This window comes from Silurus meridionalis, chromosome 24, assembly GCF_014805685.1.
Source record: "Silurus meridionalis isolate SWU-2019-XX chromosome 24, ASM1480568v1, whole genome shotgun sequence".
In the NCBI taxonomy this organism is placed as follows: Eukaryota; Metazoa; Chordata; class Actinopteri; order Siluriformes; family Siluridae; genus Silurus; species Silurus meridionalis.
In genome coordinates, this window is record NC_060907.1 from 9,768,492 (window position 1) to 9,788,902 (window position 20,411).

The 20,411-nt window shown below is 38.5% G+C and overlaps 2 protein-coding genes across 3 annotated transcripts in view; one reads left to right on the plus strand and one right to left on the minus strand.

The window, feature by feature from the left end:
* Positions 1-7,798, minus strand: part of serhl (serine hydrolase like) — a 7,826-nt gene extending 28 nt beyond the window's left edge. Inside the window, exons 1-13 of one of the 2 annotated variants that reach the window (XM_046838267.1) lie at positions 7,778-7,798; positions 6,574-6,632; positions 6,264-6,413; positions 5,170-5,283; positions 4,934-4,975; positions 4,395-4,414; positions 2,814-2,888; positions 2,577-2,686; positions 2,408-2,487; positions 1,994-2,028; positions 1,682-1,758; positions 888-969; positions 1-788 (exon numbers count right to left, since the gene is read on the minus strand). The exon at positions 1-788 is cut by the window's left edge and continues 28 nt beyond it. In XM_046838267.1, the coding sequence (XP_046694223.1) occupies positions 642-788; positions 888-969; positions 1,682-1,758; positions 1,994-2,028; positions 2,408-2,487; positions 2,577-2,686; positions 2,814-2,888; positions 4,395-4,414; positions 4,934-4,975; positions 5,170-5,283; positions 6,264-6,413; positions 6,574-6,631 (990 nt within the window). In that variant the 5' untranslated portion in view covers position 6,632; positions 7,778-7,798 and the 3' untranslated portion in view covers positions 1-641. Of the gene's footprint in view, positions 789-887; positions 970-1,681; positions 1,759-1,993; positions 2,029-2,407; positions 2,488-2,576; positions 2,687-2,813; positions 2,889-4,394; positions 4,415-4,933; positions 4,976-5,169; positions 5,284-6,263; positions 6,414-6,573; positions 6,633-7,072; positions 7,123-7,777 lie in introns of those variants that run through there. The other variant, XM_046838268.1, reaches the window with a different exon arrangement.
* A 2,564-nt stretch (positions 7,799-10,362) lies between these two features.
* trappc5 (trafficking protein particle complex subunit 5) lies at positions 10,363-19,126 on the plus strand. Its single transcript, XM_046837038.1, has 3 exons — positions 10,363-10,442; positions 13,405-13,676; positions 17,590-19,126. Exons 2-3 carry the CDS (start codon positions 13,407-13,409, stop codon positions 17,884-17,886), a joined length of 567 nt encoding a protein of 188 aa, XP_046692994.1. The 5' UTR covers positions 10,363-10,442; positions 13,405-13,406; the 3' UTR covers positions 17,887-19,126.
* Positions 19,127-20,411: the final 1,285 nt, after the last annotated feature.

The following is a 20,411-nucleotide window of genomic DNA, read 5'->3' on the forward strand; positions in this document are numbered from 1 at the left end:
ATTTTGTTCTAAAAGTGTTAGCACAAAAGACACACTATCTTAATTGGGACTAACAGAGAAAGTAAATTAATAGTAAAATATGTGTAGCTATGTGCTTTAGTGATATAGACATAAGGCTAATCTGTTCAGTTTGCAATCAGATACCAGCTGTATAAAAATCTGTGATGCTCCTGCACCACATTCAAAGGAATCATCAATAAAATCTTTAAATGCAGTTTTATCCTTTTTTACTTTTGAAGGTAACAAGTGCTACAACACGACGTAGCTCCAATACTGTTTAGGTTGAAGGGAAGCATATTTCAGTTTTTAGAAATATATAGTAAAAATATTTTTAAAATGATCAAAACTTCCCACCAGTCAGAAAGTCAGTCAGGTGTCTCTACCTCTTTCTGTTTGGATTATGGGTTTCACAAATGTTGTTTTAATAAAGATGAGCCAAAAATGACTGATTATACCTTCAAACATTTATAAACTAATTTATACATTTGCACCAACTGCCAGTTTCTTCCCTGTCCCAACTCTACCCTCACTCTCATCTCTTAAATGAGGTCTGTTATTTGTATTAAAACCTTCCTAAAGTGAATATATGCAGCTCTAATTATATAAAAGTCCATACAACCCACACGTGTGGCAGACGGATTTTATAATTTAGGAGCCTGATTAATGCCAGATGCTTTGCCGGAGTGTTGAGACGTCTCAGAGAGCAAGAAGTCAGTGATGATGGGTGCCACAATCTCAGGGTTGTTTAAATGCACATGATGATCTCCTTCCACTGTCTCGAAGGAGGTCTGAAGGAGAAAGAGAGAGAAAAAGAGATGGTGCTCATGGAGGGTAATTGATTAGTGTATAAGAGTGTCATTAATTAGTGAAATGAAAAATACACTTACATTTCGTCCTGACCAGCCCTTTAGTAAGGGACCTGCTAAATCCTCAGCTTGTGGAAAAGTCTTCTGCAGTCCATGGTTTGCCCTGAAATGCATCCAGGCATCGAACATATGCATCATATATAATGATGTAGACCTACTGATTAGATATTTAATGCTTATGTTACTCCAATCTGTTAGTGGTTTAGGATTTCAAGTTGTATAGCCGTAATAAAAATCTGCCACCCTTGGGCCCTTAAGCAAGGCCCTTAACCTCAGAGCTGCTTAGTTGTATAAATGAGATAAATGTAAGTCGGTCTGGAATGTAAGGGCGTCTGCCAAATTCCTTAATGTAAATATAAAATGTTTAAAAGTTAGTGAGTGTATTAGTCAACTAGGTGAATACTTAATGTACAAAATATCCAGTATATTAAATTCTAGAGATTGTTGTTGAATAATATTAAAAGATTTGTTTCCGGTGTAACTGTTACAGTTCTTTATACTTTAAATTCCTCGAAAGCCCTATTTCTGCAGCAGGACCACAAGTCCAGCGGGATGGATATATGTTTTTCTGTGTTGTATAGTATCTCAGAGGGTTATATGAGTTAGCTCAGGCTAACGGGAGTAGATAAATCAGGTTCAGCTCCATCCTCTAGAATTTTGATTCTGCTGTGATATTATCTCCCATTTACGCAACCACTAACGCCTGAGTTTCTGCACACTCAAGCTGCTGGACAGATTTCTAAAAGTACACGAATGACACTGCAACATTCTCTAGCCTCTGTGAAGTCATTATAGGGTTAGGCTTCGTGACTCACCACAGCACTAGCACTTTAGCATTTATCTGTGACTGCAAATGTAAAGACTGCTCCAGCGTAGTCCGCACAATGTTAGTCTGAAATAAACCAAACATTGTTAAACATCCGAACAAATCCTCTCTCTCGTCTCCTATCTGCAGTTTCATTTCATTTGTATAACAATAAATACTGTACACAATCTCAAAAGTAGAGATTTGCACCAATATGACCACTTTGTGTGTGGTTTCGGATTTACAACCTGATGCTGATGAGCATGATGATTAAAACATCCTGGTCAGAGGAATGTACATAAAATATAAAAAAATGACTCACCAGGTTTATTCTGATGTCTCTGGTGAACACCACTCCTTTACAAATATAAAGATAAAAAACTGATGTAAACAATAGAGTGGCTGAAATGCCACAGTTTCCATTTATCTCCATCCCTCCAAGAATAGTGTCAAAATAATCATGAATAATGATGTTTAATTCCTCTGCTTTAACACACCCGAAGTCATGATGATATAAAAGATAAAGCATAGTAATGTTTCAGGGTTTCAGTCTTATGTTTAGACACAAAGTATCTGCTACGAGAAAGAAGAATTTTGTTGTACTTTGTAGTAGCATACATTTATTCAGAGTTCCTGGAATGCTCAGTGTTCACCCACAAACAATTTCTCTGCACCATCTTTGTACCAATTACCAATATTTGATATTTTGGAAGTCAAAACATGAGAAACATCTAACCTCCATCCACCATCTGGATTCCTCGCTCTAGAAGAATCTCTACTGACTTGTCTGAGAGAAACCGATTTGCTGCCTTCAGTCTAGAAAAAGAAGCAGAGCCACGTGAAAGACGTGAACATTATTTTTTATTTTACCTAAAGAAGAAATAAACAGTTTTACGATACTTTACCTCTCTTTGGCTGCTTCATAAGTGTAGATCCTTTCTTTTCTATCAGGTACCTTTTTTTCATACTCCAGCATTTCCTCAATTCCTCTGCACATGATCCTGTTCATTCTTTTCTGTAAGAAACATCCAAATGAATGAAAAATGAATGAACAACCAAACATAAAAAAAATTGGGTTTAGTTCTTGTGTTTAACCAAACAAAGGACATAAATAAAATAAAAAAATTGTTTTGTGCTTGTACCGCATCTATTGGGAGAAATCCATAGGAGTCCAGGAGCACTAATGACTCCACCATGTCTGGATACAGTGCACTTATCTGGGGGGAAAAATCTCTGTTCATTAATCATATACATGCCACATGCCGCAAATCTCTGCACAGATGAATCCTATTTTCTAAATGCTGCATAAGAATATAATATTCATTCATTCAACATTCAAAATAGGAATGTAACAGTTACACTTAAATTTTTTTTTCTTTTACTTATTTTTAGTATTATTAACACAATATCTTACAAAAGTGAGTACACCACATTTTAGCAACTATTTTAGTAGATCTTCTCAAAGGACAATGCTATAGAAATGAAACTTAATATGACTCAACATGCAGAAATTATTGTCTAAATAGCAGACAAAAAAGTGAGTACATCCTATGTGAACATGTAAAAAATGTCAATATTTTGTGTGAGCACTATTGTTATCCAGCACTGCCTAAATCCTCCTGGGCATATAATTTATCAGAGCTGCACAAGTTGTTTCTGGGATCCGCTTCCACTCCTCCATAACGACGTCACAGAGCTGCTGGATGTTAGACACATGACGCTCCTCTACCTTTTGCTTCGAGGATGCCCCACAGGTGCTCAATAGGGTTCAAGCCTGGAGACATGCTTGACTGCTCCATTACCTTCACCTTCAGCAATGCAGTTGTCATTGTTCGGCCCAGTTACTGAAGGAAGGGGATCATGTTCTGCTTCAGAACGTCACAGTACATGTTAGAATACATATTTCCCTCAATGAACCGCAGCCTCCCAGTACCAGCAGCACTCATGCAGCCTCAGACCATAATGCTACCACCACCATGCTTGACTGTAAGCAAGATACAATTTTCCTGGTACTCCTCAGCAGGGTGTCGCCACACATGCTGAACACCATCTGATCGAAACAAGTTTATTTTAATCTCATCAGACCACAGGACATGGTTTCAGTAAATCTTGCTCTTGGACAGGTTGTTCTTCAGCAAAGTGTTTGCTGGCTTTCTCGTGAGCCAGCTTCAGAAGAGGGTTCCTTCTCGGACGACGGCCATGCAAATTGACATGCTGCAGTGTGAGGCGCACAGTATGAGCACTGACAAATAGACATTCCACTTCTGCAACCTCTAAAGCAATTCTGCAGCACTCATGCGTCTGTTTTTTGAAGCCTGCTCCGAGTGGAACCCGTCTTGGAAAACCCCTGTATGACCCTGGAGAGCAACAATTCTAATTATCAAATCCTCAGAGCATCTTGAGGTGCCATGAGGTGCCATGTTGAACATCCAGTGGTCAGTATGAGAGAATTGTACTTAAAGCACCACATTCTAACTGCTCTAATAAAATATACACAAATTTGTATGGTCATGTCAATGATGTACATGATGAATAGGACATGTGGCGTTGCATGGTTAAACGACATAGAGTTTTGACTACAGTAAATATAGTAAATATAGTAAATAAATCCATGTTTCATTTCTATATCATCATCCCTTGAAAATCTTTGTGAGATACTGTAAGTATATGCATGCATTTTAATTTTAAAAAATTGATAAATATAATAATATAAATAATCTTACCATTCCACCGATATTTCCACCTGCAGATTGAACAAAACCAGTTGTCTGAGATCAGTATACCGATTATAAATGATTATGATTACATAAAGCAAACAATCTGCCATTTACAGAGGAACACCTATTACTCATTAATCTCAAAGTAAGATGTGGTATGTGGTGTCATGAACATAATGACAACCTCTGACCTAAATATGTTTGAATGCTACCTGAAGATAATGTAGACAATTTGTGACTGAATATTTTGTGTTATGGACTTCATACAGAAGGATAGAGAATGTTAATATGAAGATATTTTATAACACTAATATTGTTAAAAATGTGTGTGACTGGATATGAAAGTTTATTTAACATTGTAATTGGTATCATTAAGTACAATACCTATTATCTATAATCACCGTTTTCTGTTGTTTGTTGAATGTCATCGTGTGAGCAGCTTTTAGTAAAATCTCTATTTTGTTATAAATATTGCGCAATTGTCGTCCATCACCGGTTTTAAATGTGTAATTCAGAAATAAGAGGATAACACAACTTCAGCTCACCCATACTGTGGCCAATTATGGAGCAGCGTTTCCACTGTAGAGCTGGACACAGAAACAGCAGACGACTCAATGTTTTTATTATAAACAATTAAACTCTTTATAAAGCAAAAATCTCCAGCAGCATGTATTGTACATCTAGTGTCATATCACAAACTAACAGCTAAAAAAAAATGAAGTAACTAAATGTACAAAAGGCAAAATCTCATTCATTAATGAAGAATTGAAGAAACTCAAACCTTCAAGAACGCGTCGCACATCCACAATGTAATCAGGAAACGTGTAGAAAACTCCTGCGGGTCTGTGAGAGGAGAAGCCATGACCAGGCAAATCTACAGCTACACACCTCCAATCTAAAAAAAAAAAAAAAAAAAAAGAGATTACACACAAAAATAACACAGACAGGCAGTGTGACTGGATATTGATGGATTCATTGATGGATGGATGGATGGATGGATGGATGGATGGATGGAGATAAATAGATAGATAGAGACAGAAAAACACCTATTAGAGACAAGACATACAGATGTACAGAGCTGAAGAAATCAAGAGAGATAGATAGATAGATAGATAGATAGATAGATAGATAGATAGATAGATAGATAGATAGAGACAGAAAGACACCTAATAGAGACAAGATATACAGATGTACAGAAATAAAGATAGATAGATAGATAGATAGATAGATAGATAGATAGATGATAGATAGATAGATAGAGACAGAAAGACACCTAATAGAGACAAGATATACAGATGTACAGAAATAAAGATAGATAGATAGATAGATAGATAGATAGATAGATAGATAGATAGATAGATAGATAGATAGATAGATAGATAGATAGACAGACAGACAGACAGACAGACAGACAGACAGACAGCGATAGAACCAGAAATTAGACAACTCAAGATACAGAGTTACACAGTCAGTTTCATAGATTAAAATACAGACAGTTTGAGATACAGACAGATAGACAGACAGACAGACAGACAGGCAGACAGACAGACAGACAGGCAGGCAGACAGACAGGCAGGCAGACAGACAGGCAGGCAGGCAGGCAGACAGGCAGGCAGGCACTCACTCACAAACTGCCAGATAAACCTACAAACATGCAGATAAAGAAATCCAAGTGATGGGTTAATAGAGACAGACAGACAGAGAGAAAGAGAGAGCGAGAGAGAGAGAAACCAAAACAGACACCTAAATAAATAAAGAGACATGAGACTACATAGGTATGGATCACACAGTCCTGAGCTCAGAAGTGTCCTGTTCTGTGTAGTAACAGTACATGATAATGTTGTGGTTTGATGGTAGTGTATGGAGGTACAGCACCAGCAGGGAGCAGTGGGATGAGGGTGTTAAAGGAGCCGCTGTTGTCGGACCAGCCATGCAGACAGAGGACAGGACGCCCATGATCAGGACCCCACACTCGGCCTCTCATCTCCCCCCAGGGCACTGGCATCCTGAACTCCGACACTGTCGCTGCAAAACAACTCGAAGTCAACACTTCTTACTGCAACACAGTGTGTCTGTGTGTGTGTTCAATCTGTGTATTTTCTCTGTGTTTAATCACTGGAGTATGTTTTATGTAAAGGAACTATAAGGGAAGAAAAAGTGTTTTATCATGTTTATAGTCTCTCACCGGTTTGTTTCATCGTTGCCATGGCCAAGTGTCTAACACTTTTCAGGGTCTGAAGCATTCTACATAACACACACACACACACACACACACACAATGTAAGATTGAACCACAGAAGTAATCACCCTGACTTATCTAAAGTACTTTAAAAGGTTTAATCCTGAACATTCAGCAACACACATGGCCAGATGTGTGCAAAAATAAAAGACATACATACATACATACATACATACATACACACACACACACACACACACACACACACACACACACATATATATTTTTTCTGCTTCCGGCTTCTCCCATTAGGGGTCGCCACAGCGGATCATCCGTCTCCAAACCACCCTGTCCTGCACATCTGCCTCTTTTACCACCACCACCTGCATGTCTTCCCTCACCACATCCATAAACCTCATATTTGGCCTTCCTCTTTTCCTCCCTCACACACACACAATTAGAGTAAAAGTGAATACAGCAGGTGAGGAACATGAGGAGATCTGACCTGCACAGTAACACCACGGGTTCACGCCTGACTGCCGAAGTGAAGTCAGAAATAACAACACCAGGACATTGTAGCACAAAAGTCACCCTGATTTATTTCATTACTTTAAAAGTAAAAACAAATAATAAATACATGGAAACTAGGGGTAGGTCTAATCTACTAGAACAAGATCCAAAAATAAACCAAATGATACTAAGAAGATATAGTATAAACATTTATACTAAACTCAACAAACTATAAAACAAGTCATAAAACAGTATGAATTACAATAATAGAATACTTATTCTACAGTATTCACAAATCATTTTAAAACTATAATAAATATGTTTAAATAATATATCGAAAACTACAGACAATATGCTGCATAATTAAAGGCCATGTTCAAATACCATTAAAACAATACCTTTAATATGGACAAATATATTAAACTGTATTAATTACTCGAAAAATATGTACTAAAATAAAATAATTAGAACTGCTAAATTGTATGTACTACCAGACTAAATTGTAGTATCTGTATTTATTAGTCATAATAATACATATATACTACATAATGATTATATAGTATTTATAAAAAATATTAAACCAAGAATTAAATACACAAGATCCAGAAATAATCTTATTACAGGGATTAGGATCAGATATTAGGATTCAGTTTTAAATAATTTGAAGTGCTCGTTCTTAAAATTGTAATTTCAGACATACATATAAAACTCGCTCTGGTCACCGTGTACAGACCCCCAGGGCCCTCCGCTGATTTTCTTCAAGAGTTTGCTTGTTTTCTTTCAGACCTCTTGATTAATTTTGATAAAGTGCTGCTTGTAGGAGATTTTAATATTCATGTAGATGATGTAAACGATGCTCTGGGATTATCATTTGTTGACTTATTAAACTCTTTTGGGGTTAAACAAAACGTCACCAGACCAACTCACCGTTTTAACCACACACTAGACTTAATAATGTCCCACTTAGCAGACGTCACTGATATAGAGTGATGACATCAGAGTGATGACATCACAGATCATTATCTCATACTGTACACACTACCGGTAGAGCAGATTAGCCATGTTTCACCACGTCATCGACTTGGTAGGACTATTGTTCCAACCACTGAGAACAGATTTATAAATAACCTGCCTGATTTATCTCAATTTCTCACTAAACCCATAACTGCTAATAAACTTGGTGAAATGTCTAACAACATAGACCTTATCCTCACTAGCACATTAGACACCGCTGCCCCCATCCGGTTAAAAAAGGAAGAACAAGCACCTGCATCTTGGTATAATAGTCATACGCATGCCCTCAAGAGAACAGCCCGTAATCTGAAGAGAAAATGGAGAAAAACTAAATTGGAGGTATTTAGAATTGTGTATAAATACAGTATGCTTAACTACAGACAGGCGATAAAAGCTGCTGGAGCTCAACACCTAAGAAAACTCATAGAAAATAACAAAAACAATCCCAGGTTCCTTTTTTCTACAGTAGCTAAACTAACTACAAATCAGGGATCTGAAAAATGTGTTCCATCACAGTTTAGTAGTCAAGACTTTATGAATTTCTTCACTGAAAAAATAGATAACATTAGAAAAACAATTGTGGCAGTTAAACCTCTGACAGCATCTCCTGACACATTCTCACCTTCAACTCCACAACTCCACTGTTTTACATGTACAGGACAGGAAGAGCTGTATGATGTTATTATCAAAGCTAAATCAACAACATGTCAGTTAGATCCAATTCCTACTAAATTACTGAAGGAAGTGTTATATACAGCTGGTGAGCCTCTTCTGAATATTATTAATTCCTCACTATCTTTAGGTCATGTCCCTAAACCCCTCAAACTAGCAGTTATTAAGCCCCTCATTAAAAAACCTAATCTGGATCCAAACACGCTATCGAATTACAGACCCATTTCAAATCTCCCATTTATGTCTAAGATTTTATAAAAGATTGTCACTGCCCAGTTATGTTCCTACTTGCAAGAAAACAATATCTTTGAAGAGTCAGGTTCAGTCAGGTTTTAGGCCCCATCATAGCACAGAAACTGCCCTAGTTAAAATCACTAATGACCTGTTTTTAGCTTCAGACCAAGGCTTCATCTCGCTGTTAGTTTTACTAGATCTTAGTGCTGCGTTCGACACTATAGATCATGATCTTCTCCTAGATCGCTTATAGAATTACATCGGCATTTAGGGACAGGCATTAAGCTGGTTTAAATCCCACCTGTCCGATCGTTACCATTTCGTAGATTTAAATGGAGAGCTATCCAGGCTAATGCTAGTGAATTATGGTGTGCCACAAGGTTCAGTTATAGGACCCCTGCTCTTCACAATATACATGCTTCTCTTAGGAAATATTATTAGAAGGCATGGAATTAGCTTCCATTGTTATGCTGATGATACTCAGCTATATATCTCATCTAAACCAGGCGATACAGCTCAATTAGCTCGGATAACTGAGTGTGTTAAGGAAATAAGAGATTGGATGACCCATAACTTTCTACTTTTAAATTCTGATTTTGCTCATCAGCCCAAAAACTAGTATACAGAAGCTCCAGCATCTCAACCTGCATTTAGACGGATGTTCTGTAACCACTAATTCAACAGTAAAAGACCTGGGAGTTATTTTAGACAGCAACTTGTCTTTCAAAAATTATATCAACCATGTTACAAAAACAGCCTTCTTTCACCTTAGAACTATTTCTAAGTTAAGAAACATGTTATCTATATCTGATGCAGAGAAGCTCATCTATGCATTCATGACCTCCAGAATAGACGATTGTAATACATTACTAGGTGGATGTCCTGCATCATTAATAAACAAGCTTCAGTAAGTTCAAAATGCGGCAGCAAGAGTTCTTACTAGGTCAAGAAAATATGATCACATAAACCCAATCTTATCATCCCTCCATTGGCTTCCTGTTAAGTTTCGAATAGACTACAAACTACTACTTTTTACTTATTACTTATAAAGCACTAATTTCTGTGCTTTGATAAAGCACATTGATTTCTGTAAAGCTGCTTTGAGACAATGTCTGTTGTGAAAAGCGCTATATAAATAAACTTGACTTGACTTGACTTATAATAAACCCTGCTAAATAGTACATACTACTTTACTAAGTAGTATATTTGAATTCTCTACTAAACTCCATCAAGTCGGAATTGCAGAACAAGCGTTGTTAATACACTGTTATATAATGTATTTACATCTTTGGCTCTGAGTAAACGACCCATTTTCTAAAAAAAAAAAAAAAAAAAAAAAAAGAATTTAATATTTAATTTGCTGGCTTTTATTTTGAAATGTCTTGCTGTTTGAGTTTCGGAGGGTTGAAATTCTGGCTTCACTGAGTTAGGAGCTACATCAGCAGGTAAGCAATGTAACCCTTTGTGATCAGGTGTGAAGGACATGTCCCGGTGTGAAGGACATGTCTCAGTGTGAAGGAACATGTCCCGGTGTGGAGGACATATCCTCCACACTCCACGCATGTCCCGGTGTGCAGGACATTCTCCGGTGTGGAGAACATGTCCTGGTGTGGAGGACATTCTCCGGTGTGGAGAACATGTCCTGGTGTGGAGGACCATGTTACGCCTCCTCTTTCCTAGTTTATAGACTAGATGTTGAACTGGGACATGTCCCAGAATGGTGATTATCCATGAGTAGCCATGGAAGATAATCGATCAGCAGTAAAGCTTATAGAGAGAGAATGGTTTATATAAAACATGGCGTATGTAAAAAAAAAAAAAAAAAAAATGAATATTGACGGATGTTTAGGCAGCAACAATATCAATCCCTCACTTCCTGTAACATGACTTCCGCTTTGACGGTTTAATTACGTCATACTGCTCCCCCAGTGTCAAACTGTATAGTATTAGTATCGTGTACAGTGAATATCTCTCTCTCTCTCTCTCTCTCTCTCTCTCTCTCTCTATATATATATATATATACAGTACAGACCAAAAGTTTGGACACACCTCATTCAAAGAGTTTTCTTTATTTTCATGACTATGAAAATTGTAGATTCACACTGAAGGCATCAAAACTATGAATTAACACATGTGGAATTATATATGGAATTATATACATAACAAAAAAGTGTGAAACAACTGAAAAATGTCATTCTAGGTTCTTCAAAGTAGCCACCTTTTACTTTGATTACTTTGCACACTCTTGGCATTCTCTTGATGAGCTTCAAGAGGTAGTCACCTGAAATGGTCTTCCAACAGTCTTGAAGGAGTTCCCCAAGAGATGCTTGACACTTGTTGGCCCTTTTGCCTTTACTCTGCGGTCCAGCTCACCCCTAAACCATCTCGATTGGGTTCAGGTCCGGTGACTGTGTAGGCCAGGTCATCTGGCGCAGCACCCCATCACTCTCCTTCTTGGTCAAATAGCCCTTGATGCCTTCAGTGCGACTCTACAATTTTCATAGTCATGAAAATAAAGAAAAATCTATGAATGAGAAGGTGTGTCCAAACATTTGGTCTGTACTGTATATATATATATATATATATATATATATATATATATATATATATATATATATATATATATTTCATATTAGTGACCAAACATCAGTGGTGGATGAAGTACACAATCCATTGAGTAAAAGTGAAAATATCACTCCAGTAAAAGTGTCCCTTTAAACTTCCATTTGAGTAAAAGTACAAAAGGATTTGCCTTCAAATGAACTTAAGTATCCAAAGTACTATGATTTATTACGGCTATAATGTTCCTATTATCATTTTTATCACAAGACTCTTTACTTAATCAACACAGTTTATGTGAAAAGACTCTGTTCCTCTCAGGACAACAATATATTAATATAATGATAATAATGAGTCAAACACTGATTGATATCTATACAAATTATCATGTATTAACCTATTTCAGCTAAAAAACATGTAAATAAGGCTACTGGTGTTGTGGCGAGTTCGAGTCAGGAGTTTCTTCCATCATTTATTCCTCTCTAAATGTTCTGCTTGGTGTTGGATTGATGCTGAACTGTATGTTGGTGATAAAAAGACACCACCAAGCGCCAATCAAAACGAGTTTAAAACAACACACTCTACACTGATCGGTGTCTTGCTACGTGTTTGAGCGGTTACGCTTTTATCCGCTCATAAATAAAAAGGAACGACTGATTTCCCAAAAATGTATTTGAGTAACATACTTTGAAATGTAGTGAACTGAAAGTAAAGTAAAAGTCTCCCCAAATAGAAATACTTCAGTAAAGCACAGATACGTGAAAAAGCTACTTAAGTACAGTAACGAATTAGATTTACTTCATTACAGTCCACCACTGCTAAACATGATCAATCTAATCACACACATAGTATCAAACTATTAGTATATCAATACTGAACGGACAGATTGGTCCCGTTGCTGTTTATAACGCTTTCAGTACATCGTACAAAATGAATAGTGCCGTAAAAGATGGTGATTTCCTGCACTAAAAAAAACGATCCTCATGCTTATCCAGTGTTTTATGATCCACTATTTGAGAACCACTGGACTAGAAAACGATCAACTTAAGATAAGCTACAGTTCCTGTATAATTGCGCTGACAAGGAACTTCCGTGTAATAAAGTGGCCTGTAAAACTACATGGTACATAAACACAACACAGTCACTAATTTCATACACACGGGACAGATATGACTTGAGTGGAGCTACAAGATAGTAACGTAATACACCCACTCAGTGTGTATTGACTAATCTTGATGTTGCATGTGGCCGTAATCTTCATTCCAGTCAGAAGTCCAGTCACAGCACTTTCATGAGGCAAATTTGTAAAGAAATTGGTTACAAATAATAATTCAGGCACATCTTTTGACCACGTCTTGGCCGAGCATTCAAGCAATGTTGTTTAAATATAATTTAATACGATTACTTTTGCATTACTTTAACAATAAACATTGTTCCAAAACAGTTTTACAGAAAAAAAGGATTATAAATATACATTTTTAATTGATTTATGTCTCTGAGTTTATTTCTAATAAGTAAACCAGTGTTGAGAGTGGGAAGGAAAAACGAAGAAACCTTGGAAGGAACCAGACTACAATAAGAACCTGTCCTCATCTGAGTGACACTGAATGTCCACTTATTATTGTTCTATCATTGTTTATGTTATCAATAATCACACAATATTTTTTGACATGTATTATATAAATTACATATATAATATAATATATTTTCTGCACTGTATTTTCTCTCATCATGGTTGGGCAGATGATCAAAATGAGGAATGTATATAAGTATTTTCCCATGTAGTTTGGTGGGTATGATTTTATACAAAGCTCTAGTTCCAACATTTACCTGGTTATTCTTTTTTAGAAATGGAGAATCGCTTTACTAAAGGGAAATCCGCCATCTTGGAGATGCCCCTAGCCCGAGTAAAGACAGAGGTGAGCGTGAGTGCGTTTGCGCTACTCTTCTCGGAGATGGTGCAGTACTGCCAGAGTCGTGTGTACTCCGTGGCCGAGCTGCAGGGACGACTAGCCAGCATGGGCCATGGTGTAGGAGCGAGCCTGCTGGACGTCCTCGTGATGAGGGAGAAAAACGGCAAGAGGGAGACCAAAGTCCTGAACATCCTGCTGTTTATCAAGGTGTGTTTTCATTCTTTTTTTTTTTCATTGTGAGTTTTATTCCCAGTCTTGAAAAATTGTGTCCTGATAATCAGTTAAATGATTATATCTAAGGCCAAAAGTATGTGGACATGTACCCGTCGTTGCCATATGTGAGCTTTCTTGAAGTTAGAAGCACACAACTGTATATGTTCTTATATGCTGCAGCATTGCAATCTCCCTTCAGTAAATGTACAGAATGTGAGCTGCACTATAACAGGGCTTGCCAAGGTTAGAGTGGAAGTGCCCTGCCCAGAACCAATTTGGGAATGTCTTTGAGATGAACACCAACAGCATCATAGACCTCCTAATCCAACACCAGGATCAAAATCTAGTGGAAATCCTTCCCAGAAGAATTTATTATAAAATCAAAGGGGGAATAAATCTGGAAAAGGATGTTCAAAATGCACATATGGAAGTAAAAAGCAGGTGTCCACATACTTTTTGCTCCATACAGTATGTAAAATATTCAACATGGGCACAATTGTTTTTATCAAAAAGACTTCATAGTTTGCTGTTGATTTGCATTTAGAAAGCAGCTTCAGAAATGCTTTGTTTGGATATTTTTTAATTGAATTATTTTTACATTTCTTAATTGCAAAGTTTTATTTTCAGAAAGAATTTTTTTTACCAGCCTGCAGATTAAAGCACAAATTGGGAAATTGGCCTTGGTTCTGAGTGAAAATAGAGTATTTTTTTATAGATATGGGTTATCACAACACACCAGGTTCTGAAAGGGAAATCAGACGATCACTGGGCTGTTGCCTTTTTCTGCCTTTCTGCTTCAGTGAAGACTTCAGTTACAACACGTTGTTTTTATTGTAGTTTCCACATCACATGAGCTGCTTTTATTCCATATCAGCACAAAACATGCTTTAGGCAGCTCTTCTATACAAAATATGTGCAGCGTGACTACAGTCTTCTATTTCTTCTTCTTCTTTTGGCTTCTCCCATTAGGGGTCCCCACAGCGGATCATCCGTCTCCATACCCCCCTGTAGTCTACATCTGCCTTTTTCAAACCAACTACCTGAATGTCTTCCCTCACCACATCCATAAACGTCCTCCTTGGCCTTCCTCTTTTCCTCCTTCCTGGTGGCTCCATCCTCAGCATTCTCCTATCGATATACCCCATGTCCCTCCTCTGCACATGTGTCCAAACCATCTCAATCTCGCCTTCCTCTCCTTCGTCCTACATGCGCTGTCCCTCTAATAAACTCATTTCTAATCCTGTCCATCCTCATCACTACTAATGAAAACCTCAACATCTTTAGCTCTGCTACCTCCAGCTCCACCTTCTGTCTTTTACTCAATGCCACTGTCTCTGAACCATACAACATCACAGGTCTCATCACAGTCCTATAAACTTTCCCTTTCAATCTCACAGATACTCTTCTATCACAAATCACTCCTGTCACTCTTCTCCACCCACTCCACCCTGCCTGCACTCTTTTCTACACTTTCCTAACACACTCTCCATTACTTTGCACTGTTGACCTCAGGTACCTGAACTCCTCCACCTTCTCCACCTCTTCTCCCTGCAACTGCACCACTCCACTGCTCTCCATCTCATACACACACGTACTCTGTCTTACTCCTACTGACTTTCATTCCCCTTCTTTTCAGCACGTACCTCCACCTCTCCAGGCTCTTCTCAACCTGCTCACTACTCTCACCACAAATCACAATATCATCCGCAAACATCATAGTCCACGGAGACTCCTGTTTGACCTTGTTTGTCAACCTGTCCATCACCACTGCAAACAGGAAAGGGCTCAGAGACGATCCTTGATGCAGTCCAACTTCCACCTTGAACCAGTCTGTCGTTCCTACTGCACACTTCACTGCTGTCACACTGTCCTCACACATGTCCTGCACCACCCTCACATACTTCTCTGACACACCTGACTTCCTCATACAATACCACAACTCCTCTCTCAGCACCCTGTCATACGCTTTCTCTAAATCCACAAACACAAAATGCAACTCCTTCTGACCTTCTCTACACTTCTCCATCAACATTCTCAAAGCATAATAATGCGTCCGTGGTGCTCTTTCTCAGCATGAAACCATAATGTTGCTCACAGATGGTCACCATCAGCCTGGCTTTCACTATTTTTCCACTACTCTTTCTCATATCTTAATGGTGTGACCAGCTCGGTCTCTCTGCCTGGCCAATCGGTACAAATCCTTTGCTCCCTCCTTAGTGTCCAACTTCTTAAACAGCTCCTCATATGCCTTTTCCTTGGCTTTTGCCACATCCCTCGTCACCTGCTGCCTCATCTCCTTGTACTCCTGCCTACTTTTCACATCACTCTGTTGATCCCAATTCTGTTTTTCCAACCTCTTTCTCCTTATGCTGTTCTGCACTTCCTCATTCCACCACCACATCTTTTTGTCTTACTTTCTATTTCCAGATGTCACACCAAGTAACCAAATCATCCAGCACCTCTTCACCACCACTGAGCCCCTGTCTGACCTCTTCCCTGAATCTCACACTACAGTCTTCCTCCTTCAGTTTCCACCGTCTCACTCTTCTTACAGTTCTCACTCTCCTCCTCTACTTTACCTCCAAAATCATTCTACAGACCACTATCCGATGCTGTCTAGCTACACTGTCCCCACCCAACACCTTACAGTTTCCAATCTCCTTCAGGTTGCATCTCCTACATAGAACAAAGTCCACCTGCGTACACCTTCCTCCACTCTTATACGTCACCCTATGCTCCTCCTTCTTCTTAAAATAAGTGTTCACCACTGCCATTTCCATCCTTTTTAGCAAAATCTACCACCATCTGCCCTTCCACATTCCTCTCCTTAAGGCCATACCTACCCATAACCTCCTCATCACCTCTGTTCCCTTCACCTACATGCCTATTTAAATCTGCCCCAATCAGCAATCTTGCATTCCTAGGTACCCCTTCTACCACTTCATCTAACTCAATCCAGAGTTTTTTCTTCTCCTCCATCTCACAACCCACTTGTGGAGCATAAGCACTGATGACATTTATCATCACCTCTTCAAACTTCCAGCTTCATGTTCATCACCCTATCAGAAACTCTCTTTACCTCCAATACACTTTTACTGTACTCTTCCTTCAGAATCACCCCTACACCATTTCTCTTTCCATCCACACCACAAAGAACAGTTTAAACCCACATCCAATGTTCCTGGCCTTACTCCCTTTCCACTTGGTCTCCTGAATACACAACATATCTACCTTTCTCCTCTCCATCATATCAGCTATCTCTCTCCCTTAACCATTTATAGTGCCAACATTTAAAGTGCCAACTCTAACCTCCACCCTTCTAAAGTTCTGTAGATGTCTTCCTCCTCTCCTTCTCCTCCTTTGGCCAGCAGTAGCCCAATTTCCACCGGTACCCTGTTGGCTAACCCTCCCCATTTATCCGGGGCTTGGAACCGGCACTAAGAGTGCACTAGCTTGTGCAACCCTACTGTCTGGGTTTAAGCGTGACTACAGTCTATAATGTGTTATTTGAAGATATTAGTATCCTACTCAATAAATGCAGTCACATAATTCTGTGGAAACAGCAGACTTCACTTCACTACCACAAAAGAATGAGGTGAAAATAATGTATACTTTAAGTGACTGAAATAATTGCTGTGGTAAAAGAGGAATAAATGCTAAATCACACAAGTCCATCATGATTATTTTGCTATAACAGCATGCTCTGGTGTGTTCTATAACTCATTTCCTATTGCTAGAAAAGTTTTTGCAGGAAAATCATCAACTTGTTCTGGACTTTGACCTTCAAAAACCGTAGCAGACTAATGAAGATAATGAATGACAAAGGCATTATGAGATAATGAAAACAAGGCAATGGACTCATATTTGACTTTGTCTTTCTCTTTGACACTTTCTGCCCTCCATTAAGGTAAATGTGTGGAAGGCCCTGTTTGGGAAGGAAGCAGATAAACTAGAGCAGGCCAACGATGATGACAAGACCTACTACATCATCGAGAAAGATCCAGTGATTAATGCCTACATATCGGTGCCGAAAGAGAACAGCACGCTGAACTGCGCGGCCTTCACCGGCGGCATCGTGGAGGCCATTCTGACCCACAGTGGATTCCCAGCCAAAGTTACTGTGCACTGGCATAAAGGAACCACACTGATGATCAAGTTCGATGCAGCGGTCATTGCTCGTGACAAGACTCTGGATGGCAGATAAGACAGCAGTGGTTTCTAAGCATTCTGAGGGAAAAAAAATCACCCTTTTCTCCTAACTGATACCAAATTTCCAATAAGGCTGAGCATTCCACTGAAGGTCAGGGAGAAAGTTCAGCAGTGTGACTGAGGAAGTGATGTGATAGCACAGGTTTAACAACAGATCACATGCCACATTACTACACCATTATTACAGTGTTGAATTTTCCATACCTTTATTTAGTGCAGGATGGAATGATCTTCATCATTGATGGAGGAAACTAGGTGGGTTTGAAATCCTCAATAGAAAAAATACATAGTTTCAAAATAAATACTTTGATAAACACTTTGCCCCTACAAAAGGTAATGCCGTTCCAGAACCGATATCTCTGTTCAAGCTCAACTCGTTCATTATATATGCATTTGATATGATAAGAAAATGTAGTCACTGTATAATTCACACTGAGTATTTTCATAATGATTCATTTCTGCTGTAATTGTACTGTAAGTGTTTGGATTGAATATATTACATAGAGTTTTACATTCTTTACAAGTCTAAGTAAAGATCATGTGTTTTTTTTTCCACAGTTTTTCTGTGTTCTCCTGGTGTTTTTTTTTTTTTTTTTTTTTTGGGGTGGGGATTATTTTTTTTCAACACTTGGTCACTTGAAGCATTATGCCGCTATACACCGATCAGGCATGATATCATGACATTATAACATTATGACTGGTGAAGTGAATAACACTGATTATCTCGTCATCATGGCACCTGTTAGTGGGTGGGGTGTATTAGGCAGTAAGTGACCATTTTGCCCTCGATGTTGACGTGTTAGAAGCAGGAACAATGGACAAGTGTAAGGATTTAAGTGAGTTTAACAAGATCCAAATTGTGACGGTTAGATGACTGGGTCAAAGCATCTCCAAAACGGCAACTCCTGTGAGATGTTCCTGGTCTGCAGTGGTAAGTATCTATCAAAAGTGGTCCAAGGAAAAACCAGTGGTGAACCAGCGGCAGGGTCATGTACGGCAGAGGCTTATTTTGGCAGCAAAAAACCCAACACAATATAAGGCAGGTGGTCATAATGTTATGCCTGATCGGTGTATCTTATTAATACTTGGATTACTATAAGCTTTCACTTCTTTTTTCACATCACATTCCTGACTTGAAGTTTTATTTTTTCTTAATGAGAGAAATTTACTGTATGTGTTTTTTGTTCATGAATGGATTTATGTTAATAAATGTGGCACCTTTGTGATTGAAATAACTTTTCTAATCACTGTTTATTCTTTAATCAATAAATTATTTCCTGCAATCAAAGGATGTACTGTCTTGCACTATCTGATGCTTTACTTCAGACATGTCAAACCCAAGGCCCCTGGGCCACTTCCATCTAAGGGATCCATTTTCCATGCTGTGAGGTATTATTATATATCTATTATAACTGGAAAATTTTGACTCTGTGACTCTTTACAGTTTCTACAATTCCTCCCTGAACTGATGTCGCATCACTTCGGCTGTGTGAGCAACTTTTCTCTGTTGTAAAGATGAACAAAAGCCCACACATTAATCGTTTTACCTTAACTCTATCCTGAGAGTTGACCCAGCACAGACTCTAACCCCAAACATAATGAACTGACAGCCAAGAAACAATGCCACGGTTCTCACTCAGGCAAAAAGCAGAAGGTACTGCTTTTACTTACTGTTTTATTTTTGCACTTTATTTTTGTTGTGTTGAGGCCACTCATTGATAGCGATAACCTTTTCTCCTCAGAGAAGACTTTTCAGTAGATGAAAAGTAGCTGTGGTGATTTGTGATCATTCAGATGCAAGAGCTTTGGTGAAGTCAGGTGGAGGAGTTCTGAGGTGCCGTTGGTGTTCCAGTTCATCCCAAAGGTGTTCAGTAAGGTTTAGGTCAAGGCTCTCTGTAGGACACCCAAACATTTGCGAATGATGTCTGCATGGAGCTTGTTTTGTGAACAGCAGAAGAAGTTCGGGCATCTTAGGCTATATGCACATTAATCTAGATAGATCTGAAAACTGTATTTTTATTTTCAAACATAAACATTTTAAAAATGGCTTCTGAACGTTGCACAAAGTGACATTAATCGAACAACACTACCAAACTGAATAGCAGGTACAATAGCAGATATATAAGCAGCTGCATCACAGCCTGGTTTGTGAATTGCACCGTTTTGGATTACAAGACCCTACAAAGGATAGATGAGAAGATAATTGGGGTATCTCTGCCCTATATTATGGACATTTACACAACACATTGCATTTGCAAAGCCACCAGCATTGTGGACGATTACACAATGCACACACCCCTCACACACACTCGTCACTGTCTGAAGAATTCGAGCACTCACGTCCTGATTGTGTAACAGTTTTTTTTGTCCTTTTTTGCACTAAAAAAGCCCCCAGTTAGAAATAAAAGGCCCCAGATGGTTTCTGTGTTTGAGTTTCATTTATCTTGTGTTAATTCATGTTGTCTAATGTAGCACCTCAGTTCTGGGGTAAAAGGCTGTTTCACTTTACTGTATATGGTT